This window comes from Oreochromis aureus, linkage group 4 (assembly GCF_013358895.1).
Source record: "Oreochromis aureus strain Israel breed Guangdong linkage group 4, ZZ_aureus, whole genome shotgun sequence".
NCBI classification, from domain to species: domain Eukaryota; kingdom Metazoa; phylum Chordata; class Actinopteri; order Cichliformes; family Cichlidae; genus Oreochromis; species Oreochromis aureus.
The window spans coordinates 37163591-37191248 of NC_052945.1; the positions used below are offsets into that span (position 1 = coordinate 37163591).

The window sequence follows — 27658 nt, forward strand, 5'->3', positions numbered from 1 at the left end:
TTTACCTCGTGTGCATCTCACTTCTTAAATGTTGTCTTGGCCGTATGCCCTGTTGGGCTGACACAACATATCCTATTTAGTTGTCTTGCTGCTTTGCGGTATGCTTTAGGCCGTTTTCATTGCGAAGCTGTGCAGCAGTATTAGTACACTTCACTGCGTGTTTACTTTGCCTTAGCAAACGTCGGGATTTCTGAAGCTTAAGTATTCCATACTGGAATTTCAGATGTGTTTAACTGTGTTATTAAACCAGTTTGGTTCCGTTTCAAAGAGCGAATAACATCTTGTAAAAAGTTTCACATCCGTTTAATCAATGCCGTAAGTTCTCACGGTGTACGGGCACATCCGTTAGGTAGAAATGATGATGTCACGGATGCTCCGGTGACCGAATAAGGAAGCTGACACCCGAAAGATTAGTTTCAGATTAGTTTTTAATTTGAAGCAGACGAAGGCTGCCGTGTGTTTGCAGAGTCCTCGCAGCGTGGGGAAAGTCACCACCGCCTATGACATCAGTGTGATGTAGTTGCTGCTGTAGTTTCTTGAGGAAAGAGAAAAGAGGAAGCAGTTCCGCCCAGAAGCTGACTGGAGGCCGACGAGAAAAGAGCCGAAAGAAGAAAAGAAAAGGAGACGGCGATTGCTACAGTCCCGCTTTAAGGCCGAACTCAAAGCAAAACCCCGTCGGTGCGTGTTATTTTGGTGCGTGGACAGTGGAACTCCGTCAGGACTTTGGTTTACAGGTGTGGCCCTGAGTCCGTCGTTCGCACACCAAAGTTTTGAAAACCGTCCATGTTGGTGTCTCATTACAGTTAGCAGGCTTACTGCGAGACCTGGATCTAGCGCGCCTGTGAGGTCCTGTGGCTGCTGTGCGCTCGGAGAGTCTTTGGTCCGGACTAAAGAGCTGAAAATGAGTGGAGAAGAGGAAAGATTCAAACTGGTGGTTGTGGGGGGAGGAGGAGTGGGAAAGAGCGCCCTTACCATCCAGTTCATCCAGGTACTGACTCTACAACACGTGTAGAACATACTGTGGACCTGTCTGTAGGTTAATGCGTCGATCCACTGGTGGTCGATCCACTGGTGGGTCGTTATTGAGCGGTTATTTCCACAAACTCAACCTTGTCAAGGTTCAACAAGTGACCTGCATTTGGAACAGATGACCTGTTAGTGGTTAATGGTTTACCACTAATGTCTTATTCAGCTATTGAGCAGCAGTTAAACAACTAAAGCAAACCAAAAACACTAGTAGTCATAGACTTCTCCCCTCGAGCTAAAGTCATTCATTCTCATTGTAAGTTAGAATCACAACAAAAGCAATCAAAACTTTAATTATGCATCTCAAACCACCTTGGCCCAGCTGGTCATATAATATTGAACTTGTATATCTATACTTGATCGTGCTTGACTTTGCTACAACAGTGTTTAGCCTCGTGTTGGTAAACTGTTATACAGAGGGAGGTAACTAAAGGATGTAGATAGTATGTTGTTAGACATGTGTAACTTTCCTGGATATAAATGACACGTTACTATTAGATGACGGCTGGGGAACATCGTGATGTCAGAACCTCCAGGGACGAAGTTGAGCCTGAGGGCCAAGTTTAGGTTGCTCAGCTCCTGATCATATAGGAGGAGTTGGTGGACAAAGAAACAGGGATTTTGTGCATTACAGTAAAATAGGGATTCTCTATGAAAACACAGTATAATATGACGAGATTTCTATTTGAAATATTTTTAAATAGAAATACTTAAACTCTAAACATGTTAAAAGTGCACTTCAGTAAATTAGTTATCTTCCACCCCTGGTTCTGTTAATGTGTTGCTGGGAATTGTTCAGTTCTCTGCTGCATGCACTGGAACCAGTGCTGAGAGGGTTATAGAGAACTGAGTTGGTGCTTCTGCTTCCACACTATATGGTAAGAGTTTCTTCATTACCTTGGGCCAGCTTTTGTTGCATTATATTCTGTTTAACACAAAAAGGTCTTCATTAAACTGGCTGCCTAATGAACGGTTCAGGCTGTAGTACAGTAGTACAGTCATTACTGTAGCAGAACTGTAGCAGTAAATAGTGGATTATAGAGTACACTGAAGGAGAAGTACTAAAGTTGTTACATATTCATTCTAAACTTAATAATTCTCTAGGCACTTTTCATCATTTTTGCTGCATCACTTTTGTTCTCACCATTTGTAAATAATATTAATAAATGCCTATCAGGCACTGGCCTTGGTTATGAGAGGTGTAAAACAAGCCACTCTGCTAAGCTGCTAAGCACAGTCTAGTATTGATGTTACTAACTTGGAGCGTGTCCCACAGTCGTACTTTGTGTCCGACTACGACCCCACCATTGAAGACTCCTACACCAAGATCTGTACCGTGGATGGAAAGGAGACCCGGCTTGACAGTAAGACATTACACTGGAGATATATCTGTCCTAATTCACACAGAGTGTCAGAGTAATTGCAGGGTTTGGAAAAAGCTTTGTTGAAAACAAAGGGTGTGTTACATTGTGATGGGATATGATACAGGCAGTGTCTTTGCTCTCAGGATGTTTCATTTCCCTTGTTAGGACTTGTTAGTGGGCTGGTGCTGTCAGGATAGTGTGCTGGGCCACACTGTTCTTTCACCACTTATTTGTGAGTCTCAGACACAGCAGAGGTGCTGTTTGTAAGACTTTTCCTTACTGTTCCCTTCACAAACATCACACTTACCCTAATTGATACAGTTTAGTGATTTTTTTTTTTTTGGTTAATGCAACAGTAGAGAATCGGTTTTAGTGAAACCACTAAGAAAAACACTTGTGTTTCCTTAGTGGGTGATTTTTATGACACAGAACAAGTGAAAATTCAGCTTAATGTTACAGATTTTCTGTTAGCAGTACGAGTTACCATGCATACACTATATTTCTAAAAGGTTGATTCTGTTCATCTGGACGTTTTCAGTGGGAGAAACGTTTCGTCCCTCATCCAGGTGTTTATAAGGTTGGAAACCTGCCGTCAGCTGAGACTGAAGACGTCACCTGGATGATGACGAAACGTTTCTCACACTGAAAACATCCACATGAACAGAATCAACCTTTTGGGACTTGTTTACCTGGATGATTGAGCATGCATCAGGACATGTTTACACTATATTGCCAAAATTTTTCGCTAGTCTGTCTACACATGTGTACGAAGTTGGGTGACATCCTATTCCTAATCCATGGGTTTAATATGATGTCAGCTCACCGTTAGCAGCTATAACAGCTTCAACTCTTCTGGGAAGGTTTTCCACGAGGGTTAGGAGTGTGTTTATGGGAATCTTTGACCGTTGTTCCTGAAGCACATTTGTGAGGTCAGACACTGATGTTGGATGTTGGCTCACAGTCTCTGCTAATTCATCCCAAAGGTGTTCTGTGGCATTGAGGTCAGGACTCTTTGCAGGCCAGTCACGTTCTTCCATCCGTGTAATGCAGTTAGTTGCTTTGTGACTGGTGCGTAGTCATCTTGGAATGGGGAGGGGCCATTGTCACCTGTTCCCACAAAGTTGCGAGCATGAAGTTGTCCAAAATGTTTTGGTATGCTGAAGCATAAAGAGTTCCTTTCACTGGAACTAAGGGGCTGAGCCCAACTTCTAAAGACAACCCTAAACTATAGTCCACCAAACTTTGCATGTGGCACAATGCAGTCAGATAAGTAATGCTCTCCTGGTAACCACTAAACCCAGACTTATTCATACGTTTGTCAGATTAGTCATTCTAGAGAACATGTCTCCACTGCTCTACAGTCCAGTAGTGACGTGCTTTAATACCACTGCATCTGAGATTTTGTAATGTGCTTGGTGATGTAAGGCTTGGATGCAGCTGCTCACCCATTCCATGAAGCTCTGTATGTGCTGTTCTTGAGCTAATCTGAAGGCCACATGAAGTTTGGAGGTCTGTAGCAGTTGACTGGAGAAAGTTGCCAACCCCTATGGGCCTCATCTGCTGACCCTGCTCTGGCTTACCACTTTGTGACTGAGTTGCTGTTGTTCTCAATTGCTCGCACTTTACTATATGTGATGGACCGAGCAGTGATGAACATCAGCACAGGTTGTTCAACCCCAAAACAAACTTGGTCAAATTATACAGAAAAATCTAAATCTTAGGCCCACAAAACAGGTCAAAATAACAGAACGCCACTCAAACACTGACAGCAAACAACACGACTAACTCAAACAAACTAACCTACCTAAATGAGACAAAGGGGAAACTTAAATAGTGGCTGATCAGCCCACAAAAACGCAAAAAAGGGGTAGAACACAAAAATACCCAACTGAAACTAACATAACAAATCCCATTTCCCCCCCATGATCCAGAGTTGTGGTGGTATGACCCAATTTGCAGGTCTCCATATAGGCTTGCTCCGCCCCTTATCCACCTATTAGCTCATCAACCAAGGGACTGGGAGCAGCTGTCACTGAGGTAACTGAGAAAACAAGGAAAGATTAAATCATAAAGACAACAGTGTAAACTAAAATGTGCACACTTATTTTAGAATACAGTGTTATGTATGTAAATTACTTCTAAATACAAACCAACTCTTTATTATCCTGTAAATTAAATGCTATATTTAAAGAAAGAAAAATGTAAGTGTAGTGTTATGTGTCAGCCTCTACACTGATGTTTGGTAGATATTACCACGTGTGGCTGTAACTGCAGCCATCACACTATAATACCACTAACGGTCACTGTAGAATATTTAGCAGCGAGGAAATTTCACCACTGCACTTCAGTTCTGTTCAATTCAATGTCTTTTATATAGCGCCAGTTATATATATATATACACAACAGTTGCTTCAAAGTGCTTAAATCATGGTGCTGCAACTCACTGAACTCCTGAGAGCGACCCATTCTTTCACAAAGTGTTTGTAGAAGTGCTCAGCATGTTGGGTTTTATACACCTGTGGCTGTAGAAGTGATTGTACCAATGATTTGGATGGGTGGGTGAATACTTTTGACAATAATACAGTGTATGTCTGTGTCTGTGAATACTATGTATGTTTTGTATTTATGTGTATATGTAATCATGTCTCTGTATGCGTCAGTCTTGGATACAGCAGGTCAGGAGGAGTTTGGTGCGATGAGGGAGCAGTACATGCGGTCTGGAGAAGGCTTTTTACTGGTGTTTGCACTCAATGACCGCGGCAGGTACGGTGTGTGTGTGTGTGTGTGTGTGTGTGATGTTTGTTTGTATGTCTCTTGTACAGAGTGCTATAAAGTTATATTGTAAAGGTATGTACACACTGCAAGCACGACGTAGTGATGTGGCAGCTAGAGACCATAGGAAGCAAGAGACTGAAGTGACTACGAGTCAGCGTTAAGAATAGAATAGCCTTTTATCGTCATTGTACATGTACAACCCTGCCGGGTGCACGCACCTGCCGGGTGCACGCACCTGCCGGGTTCACAAAAAAAAATGGTAAAGATATCAGGAATAAAGCGCAAACAAAAGACGTATATACAGTCTAGAGAAATATATACCTAACAATAGAAAGGCACACATTGGAGAGCAAAGTGTTTGGAGGTAGCACAAAGGAAAGACTTGGTCTGCATAGAGTCTGTCTGTGGTTGGCCTGAAAGACGAGGGTAACTGAGACCATGGCTCAGATTGGTGAGGTGGGTGGGCAGGGGGGATTGTGGGGGGATAGTGTTTGTTAACATGGCCCAGGGTACGCAGCTGTTAGTGAGTCTGGGGGTGTGGGACCTGATTAACCTCAGGCACAGATGATCTGTGTCTCCTGAAGAACATTGAGTTCTTTTGTTTTAAGAGGCAGCAGCGGGACAAGTTCTCTACGTCCGGCCTGTCCACTTTCTGCCGTGACCAAGCAAAGTTCCCACTTGTGGGACTAATAAAAGTTTATTTTATCTTGTCATCGGCCTACTTTACGATGATGTTGGTTGGGTGGGTTGGTGTGCAGCCGTATGTGTACAGGGTGTAAAGTAGGGGGGTGAGAATGCAGCCCTATGGGTATCCGGTGCTGAGTGACAGTCGAGGGAAAAGGTGGGGCCGAGTCAGACTGCTTGAGGCCAGTTTGTGAGGAAGTCCAGGAGCAGGTGGCAGGGGGGATCTAAAGGTGGTCCAGTGGTGAGGATGTCTGGGATTATTAGAGTACCACTGAATACCATCGATTGAGATGTGACCTGGTAGTAAATATCTTAGAGGCTCAACTGGAACCTGGAATCTCTTCAAACAACCAGCCATCATCTTCAAAGTGATGGGCGATGAGCAAACCGGTGCCTGTGTAGATGCAGTTTTATTCCTAGTAATATTGCCTTAGAGAAGAATGTATAACATGACAAGTACAGCTCTGTGAAACCCCAGGGCCAATTCTTGTGTACAGAAAAATCCTGGTTCCAATTAGTAAGTTGTTCCCGGGCTAGGGTCTTAATTTTGCTTCATCTTTTTTCTTCTGTTTTGGGTGCTTTTCCTCCCAGCAACTCTTATGGTCCAGCTTTTGGTTTCTAATGTATTACTGTTGCCATTCTCAGGAAGAGGAGAGAACCACAGCTTTAGAGTGCGATGCAAAAGCCACATTTTATTCATCTGAAACTCAATTATGGACAAGAAGGACACAAAGTTAAAACACATTTTTGTAATAATCTGATCCTGTGTTATCTTAACATTTACTCTGGGAGTGTTGTCTCTCAGTGCACCTGCACACTACACTGCAGTACAGGGGGGCTGTGGTTCGGGGCGTAGAGTCCTCCAGCCTGCATGTCAAAGTATCTTTGAGCAAGATGGTGACCACAGTGCGTCACAGTGTGTGTGAATGTTATATGGATGACACTTGTAGAAAGTGCATCAAGTACTTAATTAGAAGAGAAAAGCTGTGTATCTGTAAGTCCAATACGTTAGAAGAAACTCAGTCACTGTACCCTCTGCTGGTTGGTAATGAAACTTTATCAGCTTCAGCCGAGGGTTGAACCAGGAACAAACCTCATTACCACCACTGCTGCACTATCTTCTAGGCCTCCGCTTCCTTGCTTGGAATCACCTACAAACATAACCAAATAAACTAAAGAAAAACCATGTCATTACCTGGTAGATGGTAATACTGGAACTAATTCTCAGTGTGTTCATCATCAGACTTCAGAATCATCAGAATCAGCATACTTGATTAATCCCGAGGGAAATTATGTGGGTTGCGGTTGTACAGTAACATTAACAAAAATGGACTAGACTATTTAACAATACAATATGTTAATATATAAGGAAGACTTTGTCTGGAACTATTAAAATGGATGAGAAGGGCTATTTTAATCTGTAGACTTCTTTATACTGTGACTGGTAATTGTTTCTGTCCTTCCAACTATCAGCTATCATGAAGTCCAGAAGTTCCACACCCAGATCCTGAGAGTGAAAGACAGAGATGATTTTCCCATGGTGCTGGTTGGAAACAAGGCAGACCTGGAACAGCAAAGAGTGGTAACTAACAACAATACACTTCTATAATGTCATTTTTCTTCCATTCCAGATCATTGTTCCAGATCTACTGCAGAAGGAAAGTTCTGGAATCTCAACAGTTTAGGCGATATCTGCAGTTTTATAAACAACTTTTCTGGCTTAGTCTCATATATTCCACAAATTATTATACAAGGAGAAGCAGCTCCTGTAACTCAGGAGCTTGAGGCATCCACTTATCAAATATCCAAGCTTCCAATCCGATTCCTGTAATCTGAAAGTTAAAGTGTGCCTGTGAAAGATGAACCTGTACCCCAAATTACTAAAAAATAATATAGAGGAAAATTGGGAAATATAGATGCCAATCTATTTACTCTATTAATAATTGGACCACTGGTTCTGACACAGGTCCCGAAAGGACTGGAAAACCACAGCTCAACAGGGTAGCAGCCCAAAGCTCACCATAACATCCTCCTCTGTTACAGTAAACTCTGCATGTCCTTGAAAATACTTTGAACTGGTAAAAATTGGATTCATCACTCTACCAGAGCTGTTGCTGCTGATTTACAGTCCGGGTCCTGCCTGTTTCCCTGTTTCCGCTCCTTAAGAATGGCTTCTTGACTTCCACTGGGACCTGATTAGGCTTCCACGAACAGTGGCTGGATCAACTCAAGGGCTAGGCGCCGTGTCTGGACTTTAATGTTTTTTTTTTTTTTGTCTTTCAGATATGTTCAGATACTTCAAATAGGTGTATCTACTAAAAATCTCAGAAGAATCTCAGTGACTTTGACCTCAGTGTCCCCAGTGTTTTTGGGGTTTTTGTTGTCTTGTTCCACAGGATTTTTAAGCCTTGTACTTGTTGAGATTACTTACCTTCATTTTTTTCAGGACAAAGTGACAAGTTTTCTACATATTTTTACAGGATGACAAGAACAGCACTGGATCTTGGACTTGATGTTGTTTATTGTGTCTGCAGATACCCAAGGAGGACGCACAGGCGTTTGCCAGAGAGAATAGGATCCACTACATGGAGGCTTCGGCGAAGAATCGCTACAATGTTGATGAAGCCTTCTTGGAGCTTGTGCATATTATTAGGTACAGTCCTTATTTATATGAGTTTGTTTTAGTTTACTTCCCTGCTGGGACTAGCAGAGGCAGCCGGGCAAACTGCACTTTAACATTTCTCAACAGCACACACTGTAATTTTATTTCTTTTTTGTTATTTTTGGCTGCTGTTCCCACTAGGAAGTGTTAGCTGTTATGGTCCACCTTTTGGTTTGTAACAAATGTCTGAAGCTTCAGTGTCCTGAAAAAAAAAAAAAAAGGATATCAGTCTATCAATCTGTCTGACTTTCAGACAAGACAAGTGTAGAGGCTAAGCCTGAGCTGTTGGATGGCTGTGGTGCCGCTGTCAGTCCAATAACTCCAGCCGTACTTGTGTGTTTAACACCATTATTGCCTTCTATCGGTTGCATTTGTTCAACGGTCTTTTATCATAAATCACAACAGCGCAACGCTCACAAACTGTTTGCTCCTTCCGACCAGCAACACCTGACGTACCATAAAAACATACATACTGTAAAAACATAAAGTGGCCCCTAGTGGCACACATAAGGTAACAACACAAAAAATGCTCCAGAAGTTGATTCTGTTCATCTGGACGTTTTCAGTGGGAGAAACGTTTCATCCAAGTGACTTCTTCAGTCTCAGCTGACTGCAGGTTTCCCCAGTCTTATAAACAGTACATCTGCATAATGACTGAAACCAGCCCAGAGTTGGGGAATGGCTGCAATCACAGCTACAGTCAGCCTAGACTGAAGAAGTCACTTGGATGAAACGTTTCTCCCACTGAAAACGTCCAGATGAACAGAATCAACTTTGGGGGATTTACTTACCTGGATGATTGAGCATGCATCAAGAACACAAAAATGGCTCCTACACCAAGAATGGCACCATGTACTGATTTCAGCAATGATTCAGACTTATGAAAACATACAGTTAATGCAAAACTTTTTTAAAACACATTTTAAACCATTTCATGCTTTGTTATCTTAAAATTTGTACAGTTATTGCAATTGAATTGAATGCTATTTGATTTGAAGTGTAGTGAAGTGTTCATTGACTGACAGAAAAAGAGAGACTACTCAAAAACTGTAAACTGTAGACTTTTACTCAAGTAAAAAATATGATTCCATCTCATCTCAAAATGTAAAAGCGTAACAATTAGGCAGGTAAATGTAGAATAAGAAGACTGTAGATTAAAACAGTTGCCGTCCAAATACTTTGTGGAACATTAACCTGCAAAAATAATATAACCAACTAAATTGAAGATTTAAGTGTTTAACAATAAAGATGGCTAACAAGGTAAAATAAAACCCTTTCCCCATAGAATTTGAGAGCTTTTTCAAAGTGGTAATAAATCAGAATAAAAGGGATTGCAAGTCAGTTTTCCTCAAGGATCTCCTCCATCCTGACATGGCTGATGCTTGTCAGTAGCATCAGCTCAGTGGTAGATAAGATTTGCCCCAGGTTTCTGCATATTGTGGGACTGTCTTGATTGACAAGCCCCTGCCCTACTGCTGGCAGTAAGTCAAACTCGTTCTCTTGTTTTTACACAAGTGAGGGAAAGACGGAGTGGGAGACTGACTGATTGCTGCAGACTGGTGGATGAGGTGTGTTTTGGGCATATCCTACCAGGAGGAGGTCCTGGTGCAGACCATTGACATGTCTTTGCTGGCTTTAGAACACGTCAGTGTCCCCCACAGAAGGGGGACGGGGTGTCAAAGCTGTCTCCTGTGACCCAGAAGCAGTAAGAAGCAGAAAATGGACTGATAGCATTTTAGTTATCTGTATGATAATAGCATATTTAAATGATTTGCTTTGTTTCTATTTTGTTTTTACACTACATACCCACTTTTTTTAGAAACGGCAAAACAAAAGAAGCTTGTTTATTCTTATGTGGGGGACACTAACACAAAACAATCCAATGTTTGGTTGGGTAGGTTTTTGTTCATTCAGCAGTGAGCTGCTGTACTCATAACAGATCCTAGTGTTAGGATGAATGCTGGATCATAGGAGAGACATAAGTTCTGAGCTCCATGAAAAACGACTGTACTCTTTCTCAGTATTCTTAATGTCCAGCTAGTAAAAATAAGAAACCAGTATTGAGTTCTCATTTACTCTTACAAAAGATTTATCACATCTGAGATCAGATGCATACAATGGTTACCAGGCCATAGTGAAGTGCCCCCTTCCTGATTTCTTACTTTTATTTTATTATTTTGGGTTTTTTGTGTGTTTGTCACTCTGAAATGTACATCTCACATTTGCTAAAAACGTCTTTTGGGGAAAAACAAATCATTGGGAAAATATTCTGTGCATTGATGAGACAAAACTGGAGATTTTTTGAAGTTTGAGTCCTGTTACAGCTGGCGTAAAGCGAAAAAAGCATTTCAGATAAAGATCATCATACCAACAGTTAAATGTGCTGGTGTGACTTGCCGTCACTGATGGAAACATGAATTGTGCTCTCCACCATAAAATCCTGGAGGACAATGTCCGGCCATCAGAAAATGATTCTACAAAGAAGAATAGAATAAACCTTTATTATCCCACGGATGAGAAATTTCAGTGTTACAGAACTCTTACAGCAAGGGAAAATAAAATATAAAAATAAGACATAAGGTGGTCCTATAAACATAAGCAACTGAAGTTCATATAGACAGGTAACAATGTATAGAAAAATTGTACGGAGATATGTATAAAATGTACAGTAAACAAACAAGCTGCTGAGTAAGCTGACCAAAAGAATGTTAAACTGTGTAACAGAGTCTGACAGCTGCTGGTAAGAATGACCTGTGGCAGTGCTCCTTCCAGCACTGTGGCTGTAAAAGTCCACTGCTGAACGAGCTGCTCAGTGTTCAGTCTCATGCAGGGGGTGGGAGGTGTTGTCCATGATGGATGTTAGCTTAGACAACATCCTCTCCTCCACAACCTGCTCGATGGACTTCAGCAGACAGTCCAGGACAGAGCTGGCCCTCCTGACCAGTTTGAGTTTCCCCCCCGTCCCTCTCTGCCATTCCACCACTCCAGCAGACCACAGCATAGAAAATAGCAGACGCCACCACAGTGTCATAAAACGTCCTTAGGAGTGTCCTGTTCACCCCGAAGGATCTCAGCCGCTGTAGCAGGTGGAGGCGACTTTAGACCCTTTTTGTAAAGTGCATTTGTGTTTGTGGACCAGTCCAGTTTGTTATTGAGGTGAACACCCAGGTATTTGTGCTCCTCCACCGTTTCAATGTCCAAACCCTGGATGTTCACTGGTGTAATAGGGGGTGGCTTCTTGCTGAAGTCAATCACCAGCTCCTTCGTCTTGCTGGCATTGATGTGAAAATGGTTCTGTTTGCACCAGCTGACGAAGTCATTGATGACCCCCCTGTATTCCGGTTCGTTTCCCTCCAACATCCGACCCACAATGGCGGTGTCGTCTGAGAACTTCTGGAGATGGCAAGTGTCTGTGTTATAACTGAAGTCTGCAGTGTAGAGGGTGAAGAGGACCGGTGCCAGCACAGTTCCCTGTGGGGCCCCCGTACTGCAGACCAGCGTATCAGTACCACTTATAAGTGGTACTGATAAATACTTACATAGATGCTGTAGGAAGTAGTGGTCACTCTTATTACAGCAGTGTTTCACAATCACTGTGCCGCGGCACATAGAGTACTAATCAGGTGGAACCAGATAATCTTCCACGGCACACCAAAGCGACCGGTGTGACTAACGGGCAGAACAATGACATTCTCTACCACTAGAGGGCAGTACAACTACCTGCTCTAATGAAATGGGTTGCCAGCTGGCAGTAAAACAGAAGACGACGAGGAAGAAATGACATAATAGTCATGCTGTGAGTGAGACGACGCAGCGCGTAACAGCAATAAATAAATGTTTAAAAATAAAAAGTGTTCAGTCTGACCTGGTCCTGGAGAAAACTCTGACCCAGGTGAAGGCCCGAGCATGAGTAGTGGTTAGAAGGAAGCAACAAAGGTAAACTGGGGACAAACTGAGCCAGTTCTGCTATATCTGGTGGAAGACTTATCAGTATGCTTTTGGTGACATTTCTGTTTGATGGTGTGCCGTGGGATTTTTCTAAAGTGAAATATGGACCGTGGCTCCAAAAGGCTGGGAAACACTGTATTACAGCACTGTTGCCAACTACGATTTAGTATTCATATTTTGTCACTAGGCAAATTTTGGTATGGTATTTTATAATCAAAGGTAACAAATTGTGTCAAAACCCATGACAAGAGATACATGGTTGGATTTCGTGACCAAGAAATTACATTATTCAAGCCAGCATCAGTCAATATATGTTCGATACTGTGTCGCCTCTGTGAATAGGAGCAAAATGTGAAGATAATTAATCCCTTTGTATCTGTTCTCCTGCTTTACAGACGATTTCAGGAGATGGAGAGTCCTCCTCCAACACATCACACAGGGAACGAGAAAAGACGTGGCTGTCCCTGTGTCATCCTTTAAGCACTATTATTATGAATACCAAAGCCTCATTCCTCTGCAGAAAGGTGTTTTTTGTGTGTACATATGAGTGTGTATGTGTCTTTGAAAGAGAGCGCAAGAGAGAAGGTGCATCAGTTTCTTTCCAGATGATTACATTTGCACTTTTGTTAAAAGCAACATTTAATTTGGTTTAATTTTTTTAAATTTTAAGTAGAGTATTGAAAGGAAGAGGTGTGAGCAGCAGCAGGGTGGCACTTGTGACGCAGATTAATAATAATGTTACAACACAAATCATAATTTGTGTCCACAAATAGAAATATCACCCAAAAATGTAGTGTATAATTAACTTTTCAGTGCTTTTAAGGATGCTGTTTTAAACAAGTACAGATATCAGCATCTGCAACACCACGGCAATTGTAACTGTCTGAAGAAATGACATTAAATGTGCTATGTGCAAAAATTATCATGTCATAAATGGACAAGTGCTGATTGTCCCCTTAGCATAGCTTTGTATATTAAGTCGTAAGGTCCAAAGCAATGCCATTTTCCATGCCCTCCTGCAAGGGGCAGGAGAGCTCCAAAGAAGTATTATTATTGTTCAAGACAAAAAGAAGATTGATAGCAGAAGGTACAGTCAGTCTTAAAAGATGTACAATATTGAATAAATCCATGAATAACAGATGTCATTTAAGATCCTGATCAAATAATAGTATTGGCCATGTGTTGTGTGATGGCTGTATCGCTGCATCGTGGTACTATATACTATATATTTGGGGGATTTTGTACTTTTTTTTTTTTTCCGTATTTCTCTACTTTATCACTGTAATTGTGAAAATGGGGTATAAGCGCTTTGAGTGCGCCAGTATAGTAGAAAAGTGCTAGAGAAGAACCTGTCCGTATACTGGAAGAGTCTAGTCACAACATCGTAGGTCTCCAGGTGGCAAGAAGCGTGATGTCCTAAGAACAGCTAACATACTGAACAGAACCCTTAAAATATATTGAAATAAGTCACTTTTATAAACTATTAAAACATTTATCTGAACTTTATTTTTCTTTTGTCTTTTCTCATAAATGTCTCATTATAAACTTTGTGTCACCTTTTACTTTCAGTCTATGAATTTCAGAGAATTTACACCACCATCTATGTGCTGTTGTGTCTGTGTGCTGACACAACAGTAGCAGTATCTCTGTCAAGGTTCTCAGTCATCCAGGTCATCGTAGTCTAAGGAGCTTGGAAAGAAAAGCGTCCGGACTCCTTTAAGTTGCTTGAAAATGTTTAACCTCTCAGCAGAGAAGCTTCTTCAGTTCTAGGGTCAAATGGTGGAGAGTCCCAGATTCAAGCTCTGTGGGAGCAACCCACCGAGAGGGACAATGGACCCCCTAATGATCCTCTAACTAATCACATGAGCCAAGGTGTGAAAACGGGTGTAGGTCACAATCAGCCAAGGTTTCGGGTGAGTTCATTGTGAAACCTAGCCCCACCCTATCATGTGATTTCCTGATGATCCAGGATGTGAGTGGGCGTTAAGGCGTCTGGGAAGGGATCTCAAAACTATACTAATAATAGATGGCAGACAGTTGGTGTCGTAAGCCACCGCCTCTGAGAGCCTTTCTGTCACGGGTTGCCCTTGAGGATCCACACGCAGGACTCCTGAGTTGTGAGTTAACAATGAAAGTTTATTTACAACATTCATTTGCACTTGGGGGGATAGTGCTATACACAAGACGTGAGGAGGACTGGAACGATAGGGTTTCACTTGTGAGACATGAAAAACATTATGAATGTGCATAGTCCTGGGGAGCTTGAGACGTACTGAGACTGGGTTGACAAGGGAGTCTATTTCAAACGGTCCGATAAAGGATAAAGGTGGGGGAGAGCTTTTGCGACTCGGATCTGAGTAGCACGAATCTAGTTGAGAGCCAAACCTTTTGTCCAGGAGTGTATGCCGGGGCTGGGGTCCTGTGGCGATCCGCTAGCCATTTGTTTGCTGCTGAACAGAGGGCACAAAGTGCTCACCTTCGAAAGCTGGGAACAGGAGGGGTTGATACCCCAGGGAGGCCTCTAAAGGAGAAACTCCAGTCGCCGACGAGGTGAAGCTGTTATGAGCGTACTCTACCCATGTCAGCTGCTTACTCCAAGTGGTCTGGTGAGTGGACGCCGCGGAACTCAAAGCAGCGGAGGGCTGCTTTGAGTTCTTGATTGGCTTGCTCTGCCTGGCTGTTAGTCTGTGGGTGAAAACCTGACGAGAGACTGATCTGGGCTCCTAGGGTGGTGCAGAACTCCCTCCAAACTTGTGAGGTGAACTGTGGACCCCTGCCGAAGACTATTTCAGCTGAGATCCCGTGGAGACGAAACACATGGGTTGTCAGGAGCCGGGCAGTTTCCAGGGCGGTAGGGAGCTACAAAGTGGGCGGCTTTAGAGAAGTGATCGATTATAGTAAGAATGACCGTGTTACCTGATGAAGGCGGAAGACCAGTGACGAAGTCGACCACAATGTGAGACCACGGGCGGCTTGGCGTAGGTAGGGGATGAAGGAGACCGGTGGCAGGCTTGTTGACTGTCTTATTCTGGGCGCAGGTTGGGCAGGCGGCAATGTATTCCCGGGCGTCTTTGGCAAGAGTTGGCCACCAGGCGAACCGCTGAATGAAGGTGATAGTGCAATGAATGCCTGGGTCCACTGCAGTACCCGTGACCGAACAGACGTGGGAACAAAGAGTAATCCAGGGGGCCCGTATTAGGAGAGTACGGTATTCTGCTGTTTCAGCTCCTGTGACTGAGAGACTGATTTATATTTCTCAGGAGAGGAAGTGCCCATGGTTCAACGGTAAAACTGGTATAGGTATTGCCGAATGGGTGGAAGAGGTGCAGGCCTTTTTGAGGGTATGACATCTTTCACCAGCCGACAAAGCCCTTTTCATCTATGATCATCTAGAAGGCGAGCCCAGAGAAGAGATTAAATATCGGCTTCCAGAGGAGAAAGACGATCCTGAAAAGATTTTGACTATTTTACAGGAACTGTTTGGGTGTACTAAGTCATATGTCTCTCTGCAGGAAGAGTTCTTTTCAAGACGACAGCAGGAGGGAGAAACATTGCAAGAGTTTTCGCATGCTCTTATGTGCCTCATGGATAGAGTTGTGAAACAGTCCCCTCATGTTCTGCTGAACAAAGATGTGTTGCTTAGAGACCAATTTGTTGAAAATGTGCTTGATTGTTTCTTACGCAGAGAATTAAAACAGTATGTCCGCGGCTACCCTACTGCCACCTTGATGGATGTTTGTCGTGAGACTATATTATGGGAGTGTGGAGGTATGCCGGGGGCGGGAGGGATAGAAGTTACTCGGTTCCCCTGGTGCTAGGCTTTCAGCACACTGTCCAGGAGGTCCCTTTTAGAGGTAGTCCGGCAGGTATTGCACCCTATGAATCTGAAATACAGGAGTTAAAAGAGATTCTTAAAAGTCAGCAAGAGCAGTTGAATCAGCTCGCAAGGAGTCTTGCTGCTTTGAATAGTGCTTCCAAACCATATCCTGCCTCACGTAACAAGGCTGTCATTTGCAGACGGTGCCAGAAGGTTGGGCATTTTGCCAGAGAGTGCCCTGGTGAGCCCACACTCATGCCTGTGCAGTCAGCTGGTACAGCAGCGCAAGCCAGTTTAAGTAATGTTGTTTGTTCTTCCATGCAGGGAAACTTCCACTCCCTGAACCATTGAGCCGAGGTTCAGGTGGGGGCATCCTAGGCTCAGAATCTGTACTACCTGACCCGTTGCCGCCGGTTATTGGTAGGAAACCAGTAACCCCCGCTGTTAAAGCCATTACTTCGGTCTTCCCTGGGTATGCATTGTCTGACCTTCGTATGTTGCAGGAGACTGACCCCATGATCCGGGAGTTTCTGCAATTTTGGAGGCGGACGCGGGGCCCTGATGCCAAGGAGCGTGGTCGCACTTCAAGGCTGGCCCTCGGGTTGGTCAGGCAATGGAGTAGGTTAGTGGAGCGGGATGGCGTGTTATATCGGAAGGTCTGTCATCCAAGGAGAGGAGAGACACTGCAGGTATTGCTGCCCAAGTCCCTTCAGGGTCAGGTTTTGCAGCAAGTGCGCCAGGAGCATGGTTATCAGGGTGTTCGGAGCACAGTAGATGTGGTTTCTCAATGGTGCTACTGGGTAGGGATGTACCCAGTAGGAGACATCCAACGGTGGTGCCAGAAGTGTGAGCCATGCCAGTTGGCTAAAGATGCACAAACCCATCTTAATGTGTGTGGGGGGCCATTTGCCTGCATCCCAACTGAAGCAAATCCCTGTAGCTGATTGGCGTAAGACGCGCCACGACCAGCAAGCAAAGGATGCTCCCCTGCGGGAAGGTCAGCTGGTTTATCTGAAGAAAGTTGGGCTCAGAGGTCGTGATAAAATTAAGGGTGCTTCGAGTTCAGTGGTGTATAAAGTGCTTAAGGTCCCTGACCAAAATGGGTCCGTGTACACTACTGCCCCTGTAGAGGAACCTATGCAAGGTGGCGAGTGGTTTTTATTGGTTTCTGAACCTACTCCTGCCCCAAGCAATTGCCACCCAAGACCAGAGACTCCTAGCCCTCGTAGACCAGACGAGCTAGAACCCTAAACGTCCCCTGTGGTGTCGGCTTGCACTGATCAGCTGGCAGTTATGGCTGGTGTTCACAATAATATAGCCCCTTTACGTAGGACTACCCGTGGTAATGCTGGGAGACTCGAATCTGCATCATTTGCCCCAGGTAGCAGGAAGTAGAGTAATAGGGGCTGTGAACTCCCAGGCACCTGTGCCTAATACAGTTACCCTGTTTAGACCTTGGCAGTGAGTGTCAATCATCGGGACGACGATTCAAATCCCGGGGGTAGATTGTAGTGAAGTAGATTCTGGGGTAGGATTTTACGTGATGTCCACGAATGCACCACTAACATCCACACCTTCCCAGCTGACAATTAGTGGGCTTATAAGAAACAGCTGCGCTTCACTACCAGACGGAGGCATTTGGCAGTCTTGTCCATCCAAGGTGGCTGAGAGCATTAGGCAGCTAGACACTGCAGATCTCTCCAGGAAAGCTACTCATTTTAGTATTGCCCTTTAGAGAGTGGTAAGTGGGACTCTTGCGTTTATCATAATGTGGCATATAGTAGGGTGGACCTTGACGACTCAACCCTGCTACCTTAGGTACCTTTCTGATTTTACAATTTTATGCTTTTAGTAGTTTTTCTTAATAAATTTTGATTTGTCTGTGGGCTTTGGTAGCCAGTGTAACACTTACATTAGCTAGAGAAATCTTTCCTGGGGTATAACTCCCTCCCCCAGGTGGTGTTGTCAACATCTTAGTTACCGTCCCCAGTTATCCCTCATTCGCGCCACCACAGTAGGTATTGTTGTCACTGAGGAGAGTAGTGATCTTTGTGTGGTAATCTGTTGTGTTGAGAACAACAGTGCATCTTTCCTTGCCAGCTGGTAATGGTAAGGTGGTCTTTGCTCAGGGAAGCGACGGCCTTCTTCTCTTGTATTGTGAGGTTACATGGAGGGACTTCAGCACTGGAGAGGGTGGCTGAAACTTTCATCCTGATTTGCTCTGCTTCAGTTTGTGATCATTTATTAATCCTTATGGCGGTTTCTGTGGCTGTGATGAGGTCCACTGTGGGCAACTGTTGAGGAGAAATGGCAAAATTAAGTCCTTTGGCTAACACTTTCTTTTCAGGTTCGGTGAGATTCCTGAAGAGGATCATTAGGGGGTCCTTTGTCCCTCTTGGGGGGGACACTCCCATAGGGCTTAAATTTGGGACTCTCCACCATTTGACCCTAGAACTGAAGAAGCTTCTCGGATGAGAGGTGAAACGTCTTCAAGCAACTTAAAGAAGTCCAGACGCTTTTCTTTCCAAGCTCCTTAGACAACAGTAGCAGTAGTGTCAGTGTCTAGTTCAAAAGCTCATATAAGTACTTTACAAAGATGCCACTGACCATTCTAATTCAAGTAATGATAATTATATTTAAAATGTGATTTATTAGAAATTTAAATCTTTTTCTTTTTTAAGTTTATAAATGTAAACATTTTAAACCAAAGCCCTGTTTCATGCTGTGACGTCCCTGTGTTTACTTCTAAATTATAGTTGGCAGGTGAGGCACTCTCAGCCCACTTAGTCACAGTCTTGAGTTTTGGCTCACCATGGACTTGGCTCTACTTACCGACCACTCAGAATGCCACATTCACTCTTTATACACACATATATAGCACTTTATTCTATACACTTAAGAGCTGCCTTTGCATCTACGCTCATGACCATTATTGTGTAAGCCCATGTTTCATGTGCAGCAATGAAACATGGGCTTACACATGGGCTGGCAATAGCTCAGGAGGTAGAGCAGGTCACCTACTGATGGGAAGGTTGGAGGTTCAATCCCAGGCTCCTCCAGTCTGCATGCCAAGTGTCCTTGGGCAAGATACTAACCCCAAGTTGCTCTCAGATGCATCCATTGGAGTATGAATGTGTGTGAGTGTAGTTAGAAAGCACTCAGTATAGAGGTAGTGCTTGTGAGAATGGGTGTGACTGGGTGAATGTGGCATGTTGTATAGAGCGCTTTGAGTACTCCGGGAGAGTAGAAAAGCGCTATATAAGAATCAGTCCATTTACCATTTACTTTGTAGCTTTTAAATGTGCCGTCCATTTGGATGCGATTGCCAAAGTCAAGTTCACTCATAAAATGTGTCCGTCATAATAACGTTACAGGCTATGCTAGGCTTTGGCCCACATCAGTCTAAAATTGTATGTAACCATGAATAACGTGTTTTGGAAACTAACTGCACAACATGCAGCACTATTAGTTATGTCAGAGTAGCATTTCTAATTTTGATTGAAACTGTCAGAGAAAACAGCAGCCTCGAGCAAGCCAGGATATTAGTTTACAGAGGCTGTTAGAATTATGTCTAACGTTAAAATGTTGGTCACATGATAATTTCATCCTAATGGCACTGACATAGGGTTAATTTTTGAGACGAAATATCATGAGGTAGTCATGATTTTGCAAATATTCCACCTTGTAGTGCAGTTTGCACAAATTGTTTTAAAAATGCACTCACCCTACAAACATTACTGATGAGTCAAGATCTGCACAAATTGACAGAAACACTGAAGCAGCTACATGTTTTATTCTTATTGTCATGTATGTCCTATTTGTCAGGTGACAGAAGAACCAACACAAAGCTCAGAGAGAAATGGTGACACAAGATCACAGGTGAAATTGGATGATGACTTGTTGGTTCATTACTCTATTCGAAGCACATGTGTGACTGCATGTATTTGGAATGTCTCACTGTTATTTATCAGGTGACAGAGGCAGCTCTGCCATGTTGTAGCTCGGACAGAGGTGAAGAGGCAAGGTCACAGGTGACTGACTGATGATTTGGTGCTATAGATTAACTAGTATTGTCATGACAGTTGTTAGGCTCCTGATGTAAATTGATTCATTAGTGTCTATTTGGAATTCCCTACCTCCTGATTTAAGAAATATCTCTACCTTCTCTCTCTTTAAGTCCCAACTCAAAACCCACTTGTTCAAAATAGCTTATCCCACATAACCTCTCCATTTGGCTATTTTAAATTTGTTTATGTTTTATGATTGTGTAAACTCTTTGCTTTCATGTTGCTTTTTACTCTACTGTGTACAGTGACCTTGAGTGTTTTAAAAGGCGCTTTCAAATAAAATGTATTATTATTATTATTATTTGACAAAGAATCTGAATTGACAAGTCTCACTTTTTATATGGCACGAATCAATGTGTTATTTTATCAGGTGGTAATATGTCCTAGTACAGTCAGAGGGGAAGAGCCAGGGTCAAAGGGGAGGCACATCAAGCACATAATAATAATTTTAATCTGAGGATAAAACACATGTACAGTGGCTATAAAAAAATCTACACACCCATGTTCAAATGCCAGGTTTTTGTCATGTAAAAAAATGACAGCAAGTTAAATAGTTCCAAAACTTCTTCCACCTTTATGTGACAATGCACCTGAAAAACAAACAGAAACCTTTAAAGGGGGGAGAAAAAAAAAATAAAAAACTTAAAATAACCTGGTTGCACAAATATGCACACCCTTAAACTAATACTTTTTTGCGGCACCTTTGCCTTTTATCACACTAATTAGTCTTTTTGGGTAGCAACCTATCAGCGTGGCACATCTTGATGTGGCAATATTTGCCTACTCTTCTTTGCAAAAAAAACCCTCCAAATCGGACAGATTGCGAGGACATCTCCTGTGCACAGCCCTCTGCAGATCACCCAACAGATGTTGGATGGGATTCATGTCTGGTCTCTTCCAAAACCTCAGTCTTATTCTGGTGAAGCCATTCTGTTGTTGTTCTGGATGTGTGCTTTGGGTCATTGCTGTGCTGAAAGATCAAGTTCCTCCTTATCATCTGCTTTCTAACAGAAGGCCGAAGGTTTTGTGCCAACACTGATTGGTATCCGGTTGTTCAGTGATGACGTGACGAATCCTACTTCCGGGCCTAAAGTAGTCTGCGTTTAATATGGCTTTTGTGTTGTTAACATGTTTAATGTTTTGTATTTTCTTCTGTTTAATCTCAAAAAGCTCCTAAAACAGTCAGTGATCACTGTTGACCTCCCTCGGCTTTTATTACTGCTAATCATTTATTTAAGCTCAGTTTTTAAAACCTTACGATATAACTACAGCACAGCCCATGCAGCAGTATATGAATGACTAACCTCGTATTGTGGATGGATTATCTCACTTGTTCTCCTGGCTGAAGTTTAGTCCTTTTACAGCATCCTGCCATGCGATTACATTTGTTCCTGACCACCGAGAACACTCACGTTAACTTTTATCGAGTGGAAAAAATGTTAGCTTGTTTATGTTATGCTAACATAGCTGTGTCACTAGCGGTCACGTAGCACATCATTATATACCAGCTAGCCAAACTTCAGTAACCTTACAAACGTCACTGCTGTTTAGTTTTCTGTCTTCATTTATGTTGGAAGTGATAGCAGAGCTGTACATTTGAATTTGTTTCCAAAATCCCGCAGTCAGGACATGCTATATTGTATTTAGATAGCAGGAAGTTAGCTCGCTAGCTTCTAACTTCTAACGCCATTAAATGTCATAAATTCCATTTTCATGGATGCCTGGATGTTAAACTCAATTGTTACACATACTGTAATAGGCCACATTAAAGGTGGAGAAAGTTGTGAAATTATTTGACTTGCTGTCATTTTTTTAAATGACAAAAAACTGGCATTTGAACATGTGTGTCGACTTTTTATATCCACTGTAATCTATCTACAGTAAGTGGTTCTCTGTTCTCATGAAGTTACATAAGCTATGTATTGTCATATGACCAGTGTTACAGTATAGCTAATTGTATGATGTGGTCTATTTCTAAGGAAACCAGTACACCTGTAGCAAGCGACAGGGAGAGCAACAGGGACAGCGGCAGGGAGAGTGGCAGTGAAGGTCACAACAATGAAGAACAGAGTACAAGTGAAGATATTTCGGACAATAAGCCAAACCAGCCTAACCCTAAATGCATCCCAGTTCAAACATTGTCCAGTAGGGTCCTGCATTTTCAAGAGAGGTGGTACAAAGAGTATCCACGGCTTCATTATAGCCATGCAGTGAAGGGAATTCTTTGTTTTTATATTGCACAAACTATCCAGTCTCTATCTGTCCTGCAGTTCTCTATCATTATAGATGGTACTCAAGATATCACAGGAAGAGAGCAAGAGTCCATATGTTTTAGAAATGTGGATGAGGACCTGGTTCCACATGAAGTTTTTGTAGGTTTATATGAGGTTTCAGGAACTACTGGAGTGGAGATAGCTAGAACAGCTGTGGATGTGCTTTTGAGGCTGAATTTGCCGATGTCACGTTTAAGAGGTCAGACCTATGATGGTGCTGCGAACATGCCAGGAGTTTATTCAGGTGCTCAGGCAGAAGTGAAGAAACAACAGCCACTGGCATTGTACGTGCATTGTGGGCCTCACTGCCTGAATTTAATTACACAGGCTGCATGTCAGGCTAGTTCTGTAATACGTGATGCTTTAGAGTGGGTACATGATCTGGGGTCATTATGCAAACAGTCTGGAAGATTCAAAGCTATGTTTTCAGCAGTTGCAGCAGATTCAGAGGGACCATCAGTATCACTCAGACCTCTCTGCCCAACCAGGTGGACTGTAAGGGGAACTGCTATCAAAGCAGTGCTGTCTCAGTATGACAGTATTTTGACTAGTTTAGAGGAGATGGCAGCAGCTGGATCTAGCACAAGTGCTAGGGCAAATGGATTGCATGAGAGGTTTGAAAAGGGCAAAACAGTGCTTGGACTTCTTATGGCATTGGAAGTTACTGAGGAGCTAGAATGTCTGAACTAGAGATGGCACGATACCACTTTTTTATGTCCGATACCGATACCGATATTATAAATTTGGATATCTGCCGATACCGATATTAATCCGATATAATGTGTTTTTTTTAATCAATAAAACTGTTTTTTTTAATATCTTGCTGCATTTTGTATAAGTTCATACTCAAGTTTAAATAAACAACAACACTAAAGCTATTCTGTTATACCTGTATGTAAAAAATACACTGCACCCAAAATATTTCATAGTTCAGCAATACTGATCAATCCAATAAGCTTAAACCTACTCCATCCTCCCTATTCTGGTATTTTAAAGAGTACTTAGCAGAAATATTAAGCAACCTAACTAATAGGGTTGCAAACTCCCAACAAAAAAAATATAGGGAACCACCGCCCACCCTCCATTTCATGATGCTTAATCGACATAATCAACTTTAATTTGATGCAGTGTGGAAAAAAAGGCACAGAAATAAATTATTTTTCAAGAATAATTAAATAGATTCAACATCTTTCTACTACAGAATTGCAGAATTCACAGATGGTATCTTCCCAAAGGAAAAAGTACTATAGCTTACTGGGGTATATTAGACATTTAACAGTTACTATATACAGTAATGGACTTCTATACATTTTACATCAGATTAAAACTTTGGGTGTAAGATTCAGATAATTATTTATTACAAGCTCGACATTTTAAATGAGAATAAGAAAGAAAAGTATGTCTTTGTGCCCCTTTTCCTTTTAATGCCCTATCGGCCCCCTGGCTAAACTTTGCTAGATCCGCCCCTGCACAGTTACCAGCCGTCAGCTACGTGAAAACGATCCTGGTGTGGAAAGTAATATTAAATAAATTCTAACAACAGCTTATCAAGGTTAAACTCGCTGCTGTTGTTCAGCTGCTGTTTTCCTCCTTGTGGTGCAAAGTGGGCCAAAAACAAACAAGAGAGACGGACTCGCGACAGAAAAGCCGATCAGCTGATCATTAAGGAGTTTCATGAAGTAGCGGCAGGAGAGGGAGAGAGCGAGAGGCAGTCGCTCCATATATCGGTTGTTAAGCTTAACGCAGGTACGCTTTACAAACATTCAGAGATGAACTTACACACGTGCTTTACTTCTCTCTGGGATAACTTCCTCGGAGATGAAATGCTGGTTTGCTAGTGAGGCTACAAATACACACAGCCGCTCTATCACGTGAGGCATACTGCTCCGACCTGCTACGGTTATGAGCCGAGTTACGCTGTGTTGCAAGTTTTGAGAGGTGCTTTTTTGATATTTAATGGATCGGATTACATTTTTTATTTCTCGCCGATATCCGATCCAGTAATTTACGTCAGTATCGGACCGATACCGATACCTAATATCGGATCGGTCCATCTCTAGTCTGAACAAGTCCCTGCAAAAACGGACTGCAACCATTGCAGGAATGAGATGCTCAATAGAGTGTGTCAGATCCACTCTACAGTTCAAAAGAAATGAAGAAAGATTCCATCAGACGTTTGACAAAGCAGCAAAAATGGTGGACTCCCTTGGTATTGAGCCCATTCAGATTCCTCACCAGAGACGGCCACCAAAACGATATGCTGGCGGGGCTAGCCAGCACACTCCCAAGTCACCTGAAGAGCATTACAGAGCAGAGTTTTACAAAGTGCTGGATAGTGTTGATGTTCAGTTTCAGGAGAGGTTCAACCAGCCAGATCTAGGTGTCTTACAGAAACTGGAGGAAATTCTGCTCACTGGAGAGGTGGATGGCATTATCGTGATCGTTACCCAGAAATTAACAGACAGTCTAAAGGTTCAGCTAGCCATGTTCAGATCCAAATATACCTTTACATCTAGTACAGAAGTGTCTACTATCATTAGGGGAATGCCGGTGGAGGTGAGGGGTCTGTTTGATCAAGTTGAAAGCCTTGTCAGGCTGCTTTTAGTCATCCCAGTATCCTCGGCTGAGGCTGAAAGAAGCTTCAGTGCCCTCAGAAGACTTAAAAACAGGGCAAGGTCAACAATGACTCAAATGAGATTAAACAATGCTGCTGTATGTCATGTCCACCAGGAGAGACTGGACAGTATAGATGTACAACAAATATGCCAGCAGTTTATCTCAGTTAACGAGAGGAGAAGGCATGTGTTTGTCTCCTTCACATAGTGGACATTGAGTTGTTGTGTGGGGCACCAGTAGACCATGTCTGGGTTCGGTGGTTGAATTATCCATCCCCACCAATGCCACAACCAAATCTACGCCCTTGATCTGGACTCTTTGTTGAGTTTCGTGATATAAATCTGTGGTCCTCAACACCCGGGCCATGGACCGGTCCGTGAGTCGTTTGGTACCGGGCTGCGAGAGTTAAGGCTCGGGTGTGAAATTCATGGTTTTCAGGGTTTTTATCGTTAACTCGGTTGCCCTGCGTCTAGGGATGGGTATTGATAAGATTTTAACGATTCCGATCCCATTTTCGATTCTGTTTAACGATTCGATTCTTTATCGATTCTCTTATTGATTCTTGTTTTTAAAAAGGAGAACACTAAGGTCGATTAGCTTAGAACTGTTTTATATCTTCTCTTTGAACAAGATAGAAATTTAGGAGTAACATGGCCTTACAAACCCAACAGTGAGATCTTAAGAGATCCACAGCCTACGGCTCTTCAATGGGATGTCACAGGGTCCCCAGGAAAAAAAATTGTAAATGTAAAATAAATATTCTTAACATAACATAAATTATTCTGTAGCATTAACAAAGTATAACATAAATTATTCTGTAGCAATTACACAAGAATATCCAGTAATGTCCCTGCCTACAATTAAACACATTCACTTACCATCTGCTGTGGCAAATGGCTGCAAGGTTTTGACCACAAACTAGTCACTGCTTGGTGACATGCGGGCCTGAAAAGAGACGCTACCGGTAGACTGCAGCGACAACTGCCAGCGAGCGCCAGCCAGACTCTGTCTGTCCGTCTCATCATGGTCACCTAAATGCACAATGGCAGGTTTTGTAATAAAGCAGATCGCGCTAACATAATATGCACTGTTAGTTGATTATTTACCTGCGGCATTAACGGAGAGGGCGTTAAACGTTACCGCTGCTGCTGCTGGGTTGAGATTCACGAGTCCGGAGCGGAATTAAAGACATTCATTTAAATTCATCGCGTGTTTTGTGAGCAAATGCTTTTGCATATTCGTAGTGTTTCCTCCCTTAATGAAATATCTAGTATAAACAAACTTTTAAGCGTTTGAGCCGCTTAGGCGCCGTGTTTCCTGCCAGGTACGCTCCGACGCTCCGCAACGTGGTGACGTCATTCGGGGCGACTGGAATCGATAAGGGAATCGTTTGGAAAAATGGCAAACGATTCCAAGGAATTGAAACAGTGGGAACCGGTTCTCAACAAGAACCGGTTTTCGATACCCATCCCTACCTGCGTCTTTCACGTGTTGTAGTTGTGCGTCTTATTTTGAAAGAAATATTTATGCGTTACCATAGCGACCAGAGAGCACTGAGGAGCAGAGAGGAGGATGTTACTCTCAGTGTTGTCGGCGTATTTCAACCGCGGTCAAGTGAGCCGTCATTTGTGAGCCGCGGTCAAGCCAGCCGCTTCTTCTCCGCCGCATAAATTTCCTTGCGCTTTTACACCAGTCTTTACAGTAGCGCCTTTTCGCTTTATATCCCGATTGAAAGCCTAGACCCGCGCGCGCGCACACAAATTGCAATGGAATTCAATTCAATTCAATTTTATTTATATAGCGCCAAATCACAACAAATGTCGCCTCAAGGCGCTTTATATTGTACAATAGATCGCACAATAATAAATACAGAGAAAAACCCAACAATCATATGACCCCCTATGAGCAAGCACTTTGGCGACAGTGGGAAGGAAAAACTCCCTTTTAACAGGAAGAAACCTCCGGCAGAACCAGGCTCAGGGAGGGGCGGGGCCATCTGCTGCGACCGGTTGGGGTGAAAGCCCCAATACAACCAAAGTGACAGTCTGGTTGCATATTCAAAAATTCATTAAAAATCAGCCTTAGTAGTTGATGTCCAACTTTCAACACATCCCTCCTCTGGGACACCTACTGTACCTCTGTGCCACGTTTCAGCCAGATTTACTGTAGAATTCCTCAGATATTAAAGCAAACTTGTATTCAATGCAATACAGTCAATACAATAGAATTATGTCAATTTCAAAAATTCATTAAAAATCATCCTTAGTAGTTGAGGTCCCACTTTCAACACATCCCTCCTCTGGGACACCTACTGTACCTCTGTGCCAAGTTTCAGACAGATTCACTGTAATATTCCTCAGAAATTACAGGAAACTTGTATCCAATGCAATACAGTTAATAAACTATAATTATGTCATTTTCAAAAC

The 27658-nt window shown here is 42.8% G+C and overlaps 1 protein-coding gene across 3 annotated transcripts; it reads left to right on the top strand.

The window, feature by feature from the left end:
- Positions 1-357: 357 nt before the first annotated feature.
- Positions 358-13965, top strand: rras (RAS related). 3 transcript variants are annotated; one of them, XM_039611222.1, is made up of 7 exons: positions 358-693; positions 804-988; positions 2303-2390; positions 5051-5153; positions 7323-7431; positions 8384-8502; positions 12855-13965. In XM_039611222.1, the coding sequence occupies exons 2-7, from the start codon at positions 902-904 to the stop codon at positions 12937-12939; spliced, it is 591 nt and encodes a 196-aa protein (XP_039467156.1). In that variant the 5' UTR covers positions 358-693; positions 804-901; the 3' UTR covers positions 12940-13965. The 3 variants fall into 3 exon arrangements, with proteins under 3 accessions (XP_039467156.1, XP_039467157.1, XP_039467158.1); XM_039611223.1 differs by having other exon boundaries at positions 358-678; XM_039611224.1 differs by lacking the exons at positions 358-693; positions 804-988; positions 2303-2390 and adding an exon at positions 4378-4427.
- The last annotated feature ends 13693 nt before the right edge of the window (positions 13966-27658 follow it).